The 13,415-nt window shown below is 40.3% G+C and overlaps 1 protein-coding gene across 1 annotated transcript in view; it reads right to left on the reverse strand.

Annotated features, from left to right (window-relative positions):
- acbd6 (acyl-CoA binding domain containing 6) overlaps positions 1-13,415 on the reverse strand; it is a 207,196-nt gene that overhangs the window by 121,247 nt on the left and 72,534 nt on the right. The window contains exons 5-6 of the mRNA XM_078561560.1: positions 4,350-4,455; positions 480-569 (exon numbers count right to left, since the gene is read on the reverse strand). Of these exons, the coding sequence (XP_078417686.1) occupies positions 480-569; positions 4,350-4,455 (196 nt within the window). The remainder of the gene's footprint in view (positions 1-479; positions 570-4,349; positions 4,456-13,415) is intronic.

A 13,415-nucleotide genomic window follows, 5' to 3' on the forward strand; every position in this document is an offset into this window, starting at 1 on the left:
AGATGTGTTTACCCTAGAAGGGAAGCAACCCAATAATTCACCACTATTCATACCAAATGTTCTACTTTTTCAGATCTATTTATATTTCAAGTTAGTAGAAACCATGCACAATTATTTTTAAATGCAATGCTTTATTATACCAAGAGCTAAAAGAACAGCAAAAATACTCAAAGTATTACAAGAAAAGTGTTACACTGTCCTTTAAATGATGATGGGCCAGGGGTGCTTTTGCTGTTTTATCTTATTAAACTACTTTCAATTTGCAGAACAATATTGTAGGTTTATATAGCAATGAGGCTTCAAGATTCATCCTACTGCTATTGTTCTTGCAATACTGATGTAAGCTGTAATAGGGAAAATAAATCATATGCTTTCACGTGCACACTTCTGTTTTAAAAAAGCCACATTAGTCAAATAAACTGCAACCACAACTATAAGAAATAATATAAAGATCATTTGGCAGTAGCAGGTCAGCTCACCTGACTGTTGATTTCAGCTTTTTGTTGGAGTAACATGTCAACCAGATCTTTATGTCCTCGGTCACATGCCCAATGTAGCAGGGCTCTTCCCTATGGAAGGCAAAGTAATGTGCAGTTATTTAGTATGAATGGGCACTCACATATCAAATCTGTGCTGTCATAATTACAAAACAACATAAAGCACATTAATATGGGTTCTGAAAAGTGATAGGTTTTGCAAGGGTCCATTCCCATAATTTTTGACATTTAGTGCCACATTCATCCCACTATAATTGCCCATGTGGCTTTGGAATTCATAGGTACACTTGGAATGTAGCCTTGCTGTTCAGAGAGCTGGTAGGATCATCCATGGTTTAAGACTGGTGTGACAACGTGTTAAAAGCAATAAGAATCCAGCACAATATCCCAGGAGTCACTGCAGCATAGTGCACAAAATTGCTGAGCATATTAATTGAAAACTGGATCCTACGACTTTAAATATGTCTTTCTATGCTTGTTTTAAAGAAGCATGATTACAGCTGAGAGCAGCCTTATTAATTTTGTGCATAGTAACAGAACAGTCATTAGTATATTGAAGAGATGAGAGATGATAATCTTGACAAAAGCGGAAATGGAGAAAGATTTGGTGGATTATTTGGTGAGTTTTTGCTTTCATACAGGTTGACTTGACTTTGGAGCAGCTTCCCTCTGCAGGCTCTATCCTTGCATTTAATTTCAGGATCAAATAGCATCAGTGTTGAAGTGGAACACGGGTATTTCATTTAACACATTCCACCCTATAGTAATGTGTTGGAGGCACAACACAGAGTGGTACGAAGAAGCCACTAAAACACCTACCATCACAGTCCAACAGTCTCAGCAGTCCTAAGAATACAGGCGTTTTCAGACAAAAAGGGGACATCAGCCCAAAACGCTCCTCTTAATAGCTGGTATCAAGAGTATCAGTGTGCTCAGGCAGCCAAGTCAGGACAGTCATACAGTAGGCAACCCAAGTAATGAACAAAAATTAAAATAGGGTATGTCACTCTCAAATATAAATTAATTCTATCTGGAAAGGGCTCCAGAATTTAACCAAAGAATATTCCAGAGGTAATGTGTAAGATGTAATTGAATTGATCTGGAGTGATATCTGAAAGCAAAAGAAGTTCAATTTATCACATTCCCAAGATACTCCCAAAACATGTCAGAGCCAAGGAATTACTTTTGAACAGCAGTCGCTATTGTTATGTAGCACAGGAGAAACCCAAGCCAACCAATTACTGTCCCATCAACCTACTCCCAGTCATCAGCAGAGAGATGGATGGAGTTGCCAACAGTGCCCTCAAGTGACACTTACTCACCAATGCTCAGTTTGGGGAACACCAAGATCATTCAGCTCTAGAACACATTACAGCCGTGCTCCAAACATAGACAAAGAGTCGAATTCCAGAGGTGAAGTGAGGAGTGACTTTCCTTGGCATCAAGGCAGCATTTGACCAAATAGGACATCCATAATCCATCAGTGCGTTTTTCATGTTGTTTGCACATTTCACTTTGCCAGTACGTTTCCTCCCTGTCCTGACATGCAAACTCCAATTTATGAAGAAAATTAACTGAGCCAAGTAGGCTATGACTAGGGATCGAGAAACGTGGGAAAGGGCCAACTTACAAAGGAAAAAGGGCTGAAATATTGGAATGGACAGGAAGGTGCAGGGCTGTGATGAAACCTATCATCAACCAGCTGCATTTTAACTATGCAGCAAGGGATGAACTTAGTCAAATCCATAGTAAGCACGAGGTGATGGATCTGGTTAGGTTCAAAAGGACAAGATAATTAGATTACACAAATCAGGAAGGAAAAATGAGACAGGCTGTTAGACCGAGACTCAGACAAAGCAGCCACCTCACCCAGCACATAAGGGACTATGTTTGACTTTCTTCACGGAATAACTAAAATGCTTCATCCACAAAAATCTGGTAGCTTTGCTCCTTATCGTCCCTTCGGCTAGTTCAGTTGGGCCATTTTGATTCTGCAAGAGCTTGCAATTCTAGTTGTCATTGAATGCTGATTTTGTCAGTTAAGTGTGCATAATTATCTTAAAAACTAGCTAGAATTCCTACTGAGGTGCATCTAAATTCACCTGTCATTCATTCACAAACCATCCCATAGTCAAAGTAAAGCAACCTGTGCAAATCAAAATACAGACTAATACTATCTAATACTATTGGCGATCACATGTCATATTTGTCTGAGGTTAACACACAATTTCAATACCACAGCATGATGCAAATTCAAGCAGTTGCTGAAATTACATCAGTCAAAGAGTGAAAGAGTTGTTATGGTTGAAAAGGCAGATATTTGATCGGTGTTTTCAAATGAACCCTGCTGAATTCTGTGTGTCTCAATCCATGAATGTGTAAAGACTTCAGCTGTTCAAGTGTGTGACAAATTTCATTCTCTTTTAAGAAGGGTTGCAGAGCATGGGGGAGAAGAGAGGAGTAGAGGTTTGCACACTGACAGTATTAGCTTGCTTTGATTTGTTGCAACAGGATGCTGCCCTCTACTGTTCATGTCTAGCCAACGTGAGTCAGAAAATAGCCTAAAATGTTCTCCGCTCATCAAATCTCACAGTGAAATTCTAAGAGAGACACTTACATAATCAACCATAAGTGCTACTATGAAGCAACAACTTTTTTTTGGTGATTTTAAGCCGTGGTTTTATTATCACTATACTGCTCCAACCAATAAAAACAGCATTTTAGCAGTGCTATTTTGGGCTATTGCAGTTAGACTGTGCTCTCCATTGTTGACAAGCGGAGAAGGAAGGGCACTGTACACACACTCAAAAACTTCTCCTGGGATTCAGCAACACTTTCTGATAGAAAGGAGTATTTGACAGAGGCTCCACTCAACTCTACAAGAAGTACAAATATTGGATCACCCACTGGCCCTTCATTGAAAAGGAGTTGGAGTTTAAATTATTTTATTTTCAGAGCATGGACTCAGTTGCTTCAAAGAATTGGCCAACAGCTTTGAAAAACTCAAGCTTTAAGGCTTGATCTGTACTCACCGTCAAAGCTAGATTTTGCTCTTCAGAAGGCCAAGCACATGCATGGGGGATCCATATGCAAGTGATTTCTTTCTTTTGTTCTTCCTTGATTTTAATGAGTGTGCCAATGTTCAGAAGAAAATCATTTCCATTGTTTTATAACGAAGCCAGCAACATTTTTTTAAATTAAAAAAACTAACTGCAATTCACAAATCACTTACATGATTATAGATATCAACCAGAATTGACTTTAAACAGAAAAAAACAGATCTTCTCTGATTCATGAAGCAGATGAGCGAAGAAAACTTAAGTCGAACTTAAGACTATATTTCAGCTCATTATTTTTTTTAATGCGTCACTGGGCTTTTCTGTCCAGGTACTAATATTGGAGAAAGGTCAGTGTTCATGTAACATGAGGAACAGCTCAGATTGTGACTGTGGTCATCTCAGTCAGACCATTGCCCACATATTGAACTTCTGCCCCAGGAGATCCATTCCTGGTGGCATCACAATTCGCACTGCATCAGCTGAGCGGATTGTTAACCTCGACATTGAATTATAACTGCTTCCCCAGCCACATGAATAATATATAGCGTTAGTGCAAAACTATATTTGTCCTTTCTATATTCATGCTTGTACTCATTAAACAGAGGAAAATATGCTTTATTATGGCCAAATATAAAAACAAACTTGTTACACAACAGATGCATGTTTTGATGTGAATTTCTATTAAGTGAACAAGCCATTGAGAATTTAAATATTTTAGTGAAATATGTCAAATGGATCAACATTTTGTTCAATATAGCCAATGAAGCAAAGTCATTGCCACTGAAGAACATACCTCCTCATCCTTCAGGTTAACATCCACATTCTTGGATACGAGAGCTTTTAAAATATGGTCAATGTTGTTCTCTCTACAATAATCAAATATAGTCTTGTCTTCTTCCCTGCAAAAGATGAAAATATTTTCATACAGGTTTAGAGGAAGCTCAAGAAAGATTGCAAAATGGACCGAAAAGTGTTGAGATGACACAGGGCCAAAGTGTCCTTCAATAGTCAATGAGGGCATTTAACTCACATTTTCCCCCAAATTGCAACGAAAATAAAATCTTCAACTTACTTTCAGTCTCTAAGCTTCATGAATATTCAACAAAAATTGAGTTAACTGGACCCACAAAGTACCTACCTCACCTGTGCATCAGATGGTTATGGATTGTAGTCCCACATCAGCTCAGTCTACATTGACAATCCAGTGAACGAGTGATAGAGTGCTGTGTTATCCAGTGTGTCAATCTTGAATTAGGAAGTTAAACTAAGTCTCATCTACCTCTTCTGATGGACATTAAATATCCTATGGCACTATCTGAAAAATTTAAATTTGCCCCTTGAGCCAACAATCCTTCCTGAACGAGTTGCTACCAAAGGAAGAGTAATTAATAATACACCCCGTGATGTTTGTGCAACTTTGGAGGTGCAGAATAGATGCTACATTTGCCTACTTTGTAGTTCTAATAGGACATTTGACAAAGTGCTATACAAATTCAAGTATTATTTATTCCCTATTTGGTCACCAAATGGAAGCACTGACTGATGACTGGACTACTGAACCTCCTGTTATGTGGGTTATCAATGTTACGACATTGAGTTTGGGTATTTGTTGGGATTAACATGCTTTGTAAGATGGTCCAGTTGAATCATGCATCCTGGAACATCCAAGGGTATTTTTCACTTCTTTTCCTCTTCTGCATTCCAAAGATGGAGACCTTGCGTTGCATTTTATGTGCCCCTGGCGGATGTGTTTTTTTATTTGGGGGGGGGGGGGGGGGGGGGGGGGGCCTCCGCCTTCTCCCCACCCCACCCCTCAGATTGAGCTCCCTTTCTTCCTAAACACCCTCAGACTTAAATCCAAAGCTCCCCCTTATTTTTTATTCATTCATGGGATGTGGGCGTCGCTAGCTGGGCCAGCATTTACTGCCCATACCTCATTGTCCTTGAGAACTGAATGGTTTGTTAGGCCATTTCAAAGGGAATAGGTTTCCCCTTTTGTTTATTCTTTCACGGGATGTGGGCGTCACTGACAATCTGTTGCCCATCCCTAATTGCCCTTGAACTGAGTGGCTTGCCACACCATTTCAGAGGGCCATTAAGAGGCCATTACTGTGGGTCTGGAGTCACATGTAGGCCAGACCAGGTAAGGACAGCAGATTTCCTTCCCTTAAGGACATTAGTGAACCAGATGAGTTTTTATGACAATCGACAATGGTTTCATGGTCATCATTAGCCTTTTAATTCTAGATTTTTTTTATTGAATTCAATGCTGCCCCCTTCCCTGACCATCCAAAACCCTCCCTGCTCAAGGCTCAGACCTTACCAGTTCCAGGGATCCATGGGCCTTCTTCGGTGCAGTCTTGACAGTAATCACTAACGCGCCCTTGGCGCTGCCGGGACTGATGGATCTGTCGGCCAATCGGATTGGCTGGCAGATCCAGAGGGCAGGAGTTCCTCACCAGTGAAGGGCTCAAGTCCCACCTGCATGTAATGGCTGTGGGGCGGGGTGGCATGGAGCAGAGGGTGGGGGGGAGGGGGTGGTGTGTGCTGGTGTCCGGCCCCCTACCCCGTATTATTCAACCCGCCTGGTTCAGTAAATAACCATCAAAGCAAGTGAATTCTGTCAGTCAGTTGTTATGTATAACTTGGAGTTCTTTTCATTCATTTGCTGCTGCCATGGATCTTGTCTAAAAAAAATTAAGACATGGCGGTATGTGGCATTAGGCTGGGGCATCAAGATACTGTGTCACAGAGTGATGAGATACAAAGCAATACTAAGACCATCATACACCAAATTATAATCCTAATATGAAACACAGGCAGGAACTGCACAGCCTAAAGGACAACAGTCAGAAGCGGTCACATTTTTTTCCATTTGTTCTTGGAATATTTTTTGCACCTAGTTTCCCTAAGAAGGCAGAGAACCAATAGGTTTAAGAATTAATTTGTTAGGCCACTTCAGAGGGCATTAAAAGTCAACATGTAATGTGGGATTGGAGTCACGCATAGGCCAGACCAGGGAGGGCCAACAGTTTTCCTTCCTGAAGTTAATTCATAAATAATGAAGAATAGTTAACTGCCACCGAATATCCAGAAAATTTTCTTGGTCAGTTTTTTCCTGGGACTAGCAACAAGTTCCTAGATTTATTGAATTAAGTTTCAAGACTTGCCTTGATAGGGATCTGAACACTCAGTGTCAGGGATGCTGAAGTACCGTCAAATCCTTTAGGTTATATGTACCATATGGTGGGCGACCTTCACAGTAACATTTTAATGTGCGGCTTTACATTTCCACTTCAGCTGCCTTTAACCAACACTGTTTTATAATGACGCCAGGCGATCTACTGATTGTTGGGGATGGGTGGAATCGATGAAGAGGGAGAAAGATGGCTTCTCAAAGAATTGGAAAAGCTTATGATCAACCTGTTACAGCATGACCTATTATAGGAATTAAATAAATTCCACATATTGCTTTAAGTTTTAATTACAACTGATCCATAGACTGGTGCAAAGGATGTAATTTGACTGCACTGTTAGTAGGTTGCTGTAAAGTAACCTTTTCATGTGCTCTTTTTCCTAAATATGTTCTACCTTACTGTCACACACTTCACAGTATATCACACAATTGATTTCCTATAAAATTCCTTTTCTGAAGTCAAATTACATTGCGCATAAATTACTCTATCTAGTGCTATAGTGCTCTAATTTGGTTATGTTTTAATGGTAATATATGAATGCTATACCATCAAAACATCTGAATGCTGATCCTGTATTGTAGCAGGGTTACACAGGCTTTTGGAAAGCAACACGTAACTGAATAGAACAAGTTCCTACAATTGTATGCACCCAGCACTGCATCACCAGGAAAATGTTGTTGGGGGAAAGATCCACCAATGTTGTAACGAATTACTGGAGTAAACAGGAGACTCAACCTTCTACTAACATGATGTTGCTGAAACATGACACTTGAGCGAAGCATGTTCAAGAGCGAGTCCACGTGGGATTCCTGCAACAGTTATTGTTTATATTGAGATGTCCTCTGGGAGAAATTTTCACTTAATCTATAATTATCTTTACGCTTTAATCACTTTCCTACTTCAGAGGGTGCGGTGCACAAGCTGCAAGAAAGCTCATTAACTCAGCGCATCTCTTCTCCCCTGTCACCGCCACTGTTTAATTGCAATGTGCGACTATTATCTATTGCCGCAATTGTGATTTTTTTTCATAATAAAGGGGGGGGGGGGGGGGGGGGTCTCTGAGGCACCAGTCGCAGCCGATTCACAGCTTTTTAATTATTTTGTGGCCAGACGCTTCTTGCAAGTCGAATAAATTGGTAACTGAGTTTATTCCCTCTTGCGCCCAGATGTCAAGTCCTGGAAAGGGGGAGGGAGTGGCTGGGTGGTACAGCAGTATTCGACATCCTGTATAATGTATGAATAGCCCTCGACCCTGATGATAAATCAGGATTATCTGCCAAAACAGTTCATCTGTCTGCCAGAGTGACTAATCAGCCCGTCAGCAAAACTCAATGGATATTAGTCACAACTGGTCCTGGAGCCCAGCTGTCTGCAGGTGTCAGTGGTAAAATAGCAGGGTGTTCAGATAAGTTACAAAACAGTCAGCAGTCATGAGGTATGGTGGGAAGATTATAAGGTTGGGAATTTTTAAATCTTTGCCCTTTTTTTCCACTTGCAAACAGCTCTATCGGGGCTTTAAGTGTACTTAACATACAAAATACTCCACTTGGATGGGGAGATGCATACTGGGGTGAAAAATATTCTTTCCCCTGATTTTATATAATATACACAGCTATATAAAGAAATAGGTTTCACCTTTTGTTTATTCTTTCATGGGATCTGGGCATCACTGGCAATCTGTTGCCCATCCCTAATTGCCCTTGAACTGAGTGGCTTGCCACACCTTTTCAGGGGGCCATTAAGAGTCAGCCATATTGCTGTGGGTCTGGAATCACATGTAGGCCAAACCAGTTAAGGATGGCAGATTTCCTTCCCTGAAGGACAGTAGTGAACCAGATGGGTTTTTACGACAATTGATGATAGTTTCATGGTCAGCATTAATGAGACTAGCTTTATATTCCAGAATTATTAATTGAATTTAAATTCCACCAGCTGCAGTAGTGGTATCTGAACGCATTTCCCCAGAGTATTAGCCTGGGCCTCTGGATTACTAGTCCAATAGTATTACCATTACATCACTGTCTCCCCGCAACATAACACCTAAAAGGTACTACATACTTTACTGCAAATATAGCTATGTGCAGCTCCCACCTAATGGTTTAATGAAAAAGATGCTTTTTCCAAGAGCCAGTTTAAGAGGAAGTAGTCTAAATAGAACTTTGCTAAAAGTCAGTGCTGCGTAGCTTTCGGAAACAGGCCATTCAACCCAACTGGTCAATGCCAATGTTTATGCTTCACACAAGTATTCTCCTACCTTATTTCATCTGACCCTATCAGCAAATCTTTCTATTCTTTTCTCCCTCATGCACATACCTACCTATTCCCTTGATCAAATCTCATCAAACCCTTTCATAACTCAAAGACCTGTATCATGTCAACTTTCAGTCTTCTCTTCTTTATAGTAAAGAGCCAAGGCTGTTAACTCTTTCCAAATTGATGTACTCGCTCAGTTCTAGTATCATCCTTGTAATTTTTTTCTCATGCTATACTGCTTCTATAATTCATTTTGCAATAAGGTGACCAGAAATGTGCGCAGTGCTTAAAGTGTGGTCTAAACATGATTCTATATAATATTAACATTACTTTTTGGGGGTAGTATATTAGCATGGATAGAGGACTGGCTAACTAATAGAAGGCAGAGAATTGGGATACAGGGGGCATTTTCAAGATGGCAACCTGTAACAAGTGGAGTGCCACAAAGATCAGTGCTGGGGTCACAATTATTTACAATATATATTAATGAATTGATTAGAGAAATTAATGTACTATCGCCAAGTTTGCAGATGACACAAAAATAGGTGGGAAGGCAAGTGGTGAGGATGACACAAAGAGTCTACAGAGGGATATAGACAGGTTAAGTGAGTGGGCAAAAAAGTGGCAGATGGAATATAATATGAGAAAGTATGAGGTTATGTACTTTGGCAGGAAGAATAGAGGAGCTGAATATTATTTAAATAAAGAAAGATTGAAGAAAGCTGCAGCACAAAGGGATTTGGGGGTCCTCATGCATGAATGCCAAAAAGCTAACATACAAGTTCAACAGGTAATAGGGAAGGCAAATGGAATGTTGGCCTTTATTTCAAAGGGAATGAAGTATAAAAGAGGGAAGTCTTGCTAAAACTATACAAGGCACTAGTTAGACCACACCTGGAATACTGTGGACAGTTTCGGTCCCCTTATCTAAGGAAAGGTATATTGACATTGGGGACAGTCCAGAGAAGGTTCACTATGTTGATCCCAGGGATGGAGGAATTTTCTTATGAGGAGAGGTTGAATTGGTTGGGCCTGTACTCATTGGAGTTTAGAAGAATGAGAGGCAACCTTATTGAAACAAATAAGATTCTTAGGGGTAAATGCTGAGAGGTTGTTTCCCCTTGTGGGAGAGTCTAGGACCAGAGGGCATAATCTCAGGGTAAGGGAGCACCCATTTAAAACAGAGATGAGGAGGAATTTCTTCTCTCAGAGGGTAGCCAATCTGAAGAATTCTTTACCGCAGAGGGCTGTAGAGGCTGGGTCGTTAAGTATATTCAAGGCTGAGATAGACAGAATTTTAATCAGTGATGGAATCAAGAGTTATGGGGAAAAAGCAGGAAAGTGCGATTGAGGATTATCAGTTCAGCCATGATCTCATTGAATGGCGGAGCAGACTCAATGGGCTGAATGGCCTATTTCTGCTCTGACGTCTTATGGTCTTATCCTTAAGTCATTCTCAATAACACTATTGAATCCTTTCATTGCCCTCATACTCAATAAGTTCCTTAGTTTCCTCCTTTCCCTTTCCTCAAGGCATTGACACCTCACTGCAGTACAGCTCCATAAAGACCAGGTAGCCTCTGTCACCGTACCTAGGTTGCTTTTACTCATCCCATGAGCCCAATATTAAGTGTCAGAAAGCTACAGACAAGGCAGCCCTCGTCCTCGCCGAATGTTCATACAGATCCATTTCTAATAGAGACTAACATTTAGGAATCAGGAATTTGAAGATTGGTCAATCTTCCTCACCCAGAGCGATCTCAAGTCAATTTCAGTCTTCCCCCAATACCACTCTGCGGAGACCTGCTAACTCAGCATCGATACCTGATGAAACCTGGCGCTTTGTCCAGCTCAGCTATTCACTGAATAAACACAACGGGCCACTGGGATAAGCATATACAGGCTCCGCTCACAAAATAGATGGTCACAAATCACTTGTGCTAGTGGAGTAATTGTTGTACAGCAATAAAGGTGTGATTTCCACAATATAAAAATCATTGTTTTGTAAACTCATCTATAAGGATTCCCATAGCACCAGAATCCTTCATCAGGTCACTGTTTTGATAATCATACCAGGGCCTTTTAAAATTTGGTTTGATAGTGGGGCCCTCTTCCATTCATAGAACTGTCCTTGGCTCATAGAATACAATGATTACCTAAACCATAAGGTTAATATTTCTTGATACACTATAGGTGGTAGGATGCTTGAAACGGGAGCACTAATTTCTAAAAAAAACGTTTACCTATCCAAAAGGAAATAAACATTTTTGGGTAAAGTGCACTGTCAGCATGCAGCTATGATTATAGGATCCACTGAGTTTTCTAAAGAATGAAAAAACTGGGGGGTGGATGAATAGGAATCAGGTGGCCTTAGGGACCACACCACCCACCGCCACCCCCCACCCCTTTCTATTTACAAAATGACCATCACTGACTCACAGTGCTTAAGGGTTAACTATTTTTCAATCTCTGTGAATGAGTTTCATATTTCTCAGTGCAGTGTTAATGCTGCGCTGCTGGGAATGGTACACTGTTCTACCTTCAGGTGTCAGTGTCAAGCTTCCAGATCAGGAATAAAAAAGGTAAAAAATATAATACTATATCTGTCCCACCCAACAATCCTATATCTACCTCAGATGGCCTTACTACCTTTGAGTGAAAATGTCAATTTGTGCTATTTCTGGACAGTTTTTTAATATGCATACCCCCTCAGAATTATACAAAGAATGCCCAAAAACATTTTGGATTACTTTCATCCCCTTGGTCTGGGTTGAATTGAAAGCCATGTTCCAGTAGGCAATTGATAAGTGTGCTAACCTACCTCTCTACTTAATTTCCCAACTAATGCCACTTCAGAGTCTATAGTGGCTCTCTATTTTTACTCCTGCCTCCCAGATGGCGCAGCAGAGATTGAATCTTGCCATGTGGGGAATCACAAGTGCAAACATGTGCTCTGTCACCATGGCACAGTGCACTGGGAGCTCTACAGCACTGTGCGATCAAGTATTCATCACAATCCTTTCAGCTTCATTAAACAACGTAAACAATTTTTTAGAAGAAACTTTTTTTTAAATTGATAATCTTGAATTTAAAAACCCCCATCTGAAACAACTGAAATTATTATGTAATATTCTAGAATATTTTTAAAACATTTTTGTGGTTCAGCTGAAAAACATCCAGTTTAAGCAGCCTTTCACCTCAGAATACAATGACAATTGCATGAAGCACAATTCTTTTTTTTTAAATAGGGTACATGTCTCTACTGGAAGGCGGTGGCCATAGCTCATGCGTTTCAGATTTACTTGCCCAGCAAAAGTGCCCATTTTGTTGTGTTTATTGAGGCGATCTGGGTGGGGGTAGCTCCAGCTGGGTAAAGATTAATTTGACACAAAAAAGAAACTTGAAAGGCTACTTTCCTCCTTCTCACAAATAGCACACTTGGAAAAGCTGTGGGTACAGTACAGGCACTGTACTGCAGCAAATAAAAAATAAAACTGCACCCCAGGGAGAAAAAAAGACAATAACATCTGATTATTTTCATGTTTAAATACATGCACCAACCTAGAAAACCAGCTGAGATCTGAGCAACAGCTTCAAAAACAGCCCGGAAAATAGGCCTTTTGATGGGCGAAGCCAAGGAGCTAGACAAAGTAAAGTAGGAAACAGGCTGGGCTTAATTTGGACTTGGATAATTACTTGAAAAGAAAACATTTTCAGGGCTTTGGGGAAATAGCATCGTAATGGGAATAACTGGATAGTTCTTTTAAAGATCCAGCATAGACATGATGAATTGAGTGACCTCCTTCTGCAATGTACTGTTCCATGATCATACACTTCTAACTTCAGCTATTATCCTATCCAACATGCCATCACTGTTACTGCAGGGGAAAATCCTAATGTACACAGAAGCAAAGTTGGCAGCAGTGGGCTTCAGAAAGGGGCATATGCTCACTTAGGCTTGAAACTTAACTTGCAGCAAACATACAACATCCTCCCACCCTCACCCCCACTACCTACTGCAAATAATTTGATTCTTGGCACTTGGTGCAGTTTATGGCATTGTGGACCTATCTAAATTCTACCTTTCAAACCAAAAGTAACTTAATCCTAGAAGGGTTATGCATAGTTAAAATAAAGGAAATAAAAGTAGCCATAAAGCTACTGGTTCCAGTCTCAAAATTATAAATCTAGCCCCAGATATAGTGTGTTTACTTGTGAACTAAAATCTCTTATATCACTACACAAAATAATCCCAAGTGGCAGCCAATTCTACATGCACAAAACTGGCTCATTGTGATAGCAACCCCGTCCTGGGTCCGCAAGAAGATTAAGCAGTTTGACATTATGTTAGATTTAGTTATCCTAAGCATCTTCAGGGGAAACAAGAGTGAGTCAATATGAAAACAAAC

The sequence above is a fragment of the Cetorhinus maximus genome, chromosome 17, assembly GCF_964194155.1.
Source record: "Cetorhinus maximus chromosome 17, sCetMax3.hap1.1, whole genome shotgun sequence".
NCBI lineage: Eukaryota > Metazoa > Chordata > Chondrichthyes > Lamniformes > Cetorhinidae > Cetorhinus > Cetorhinus maximus.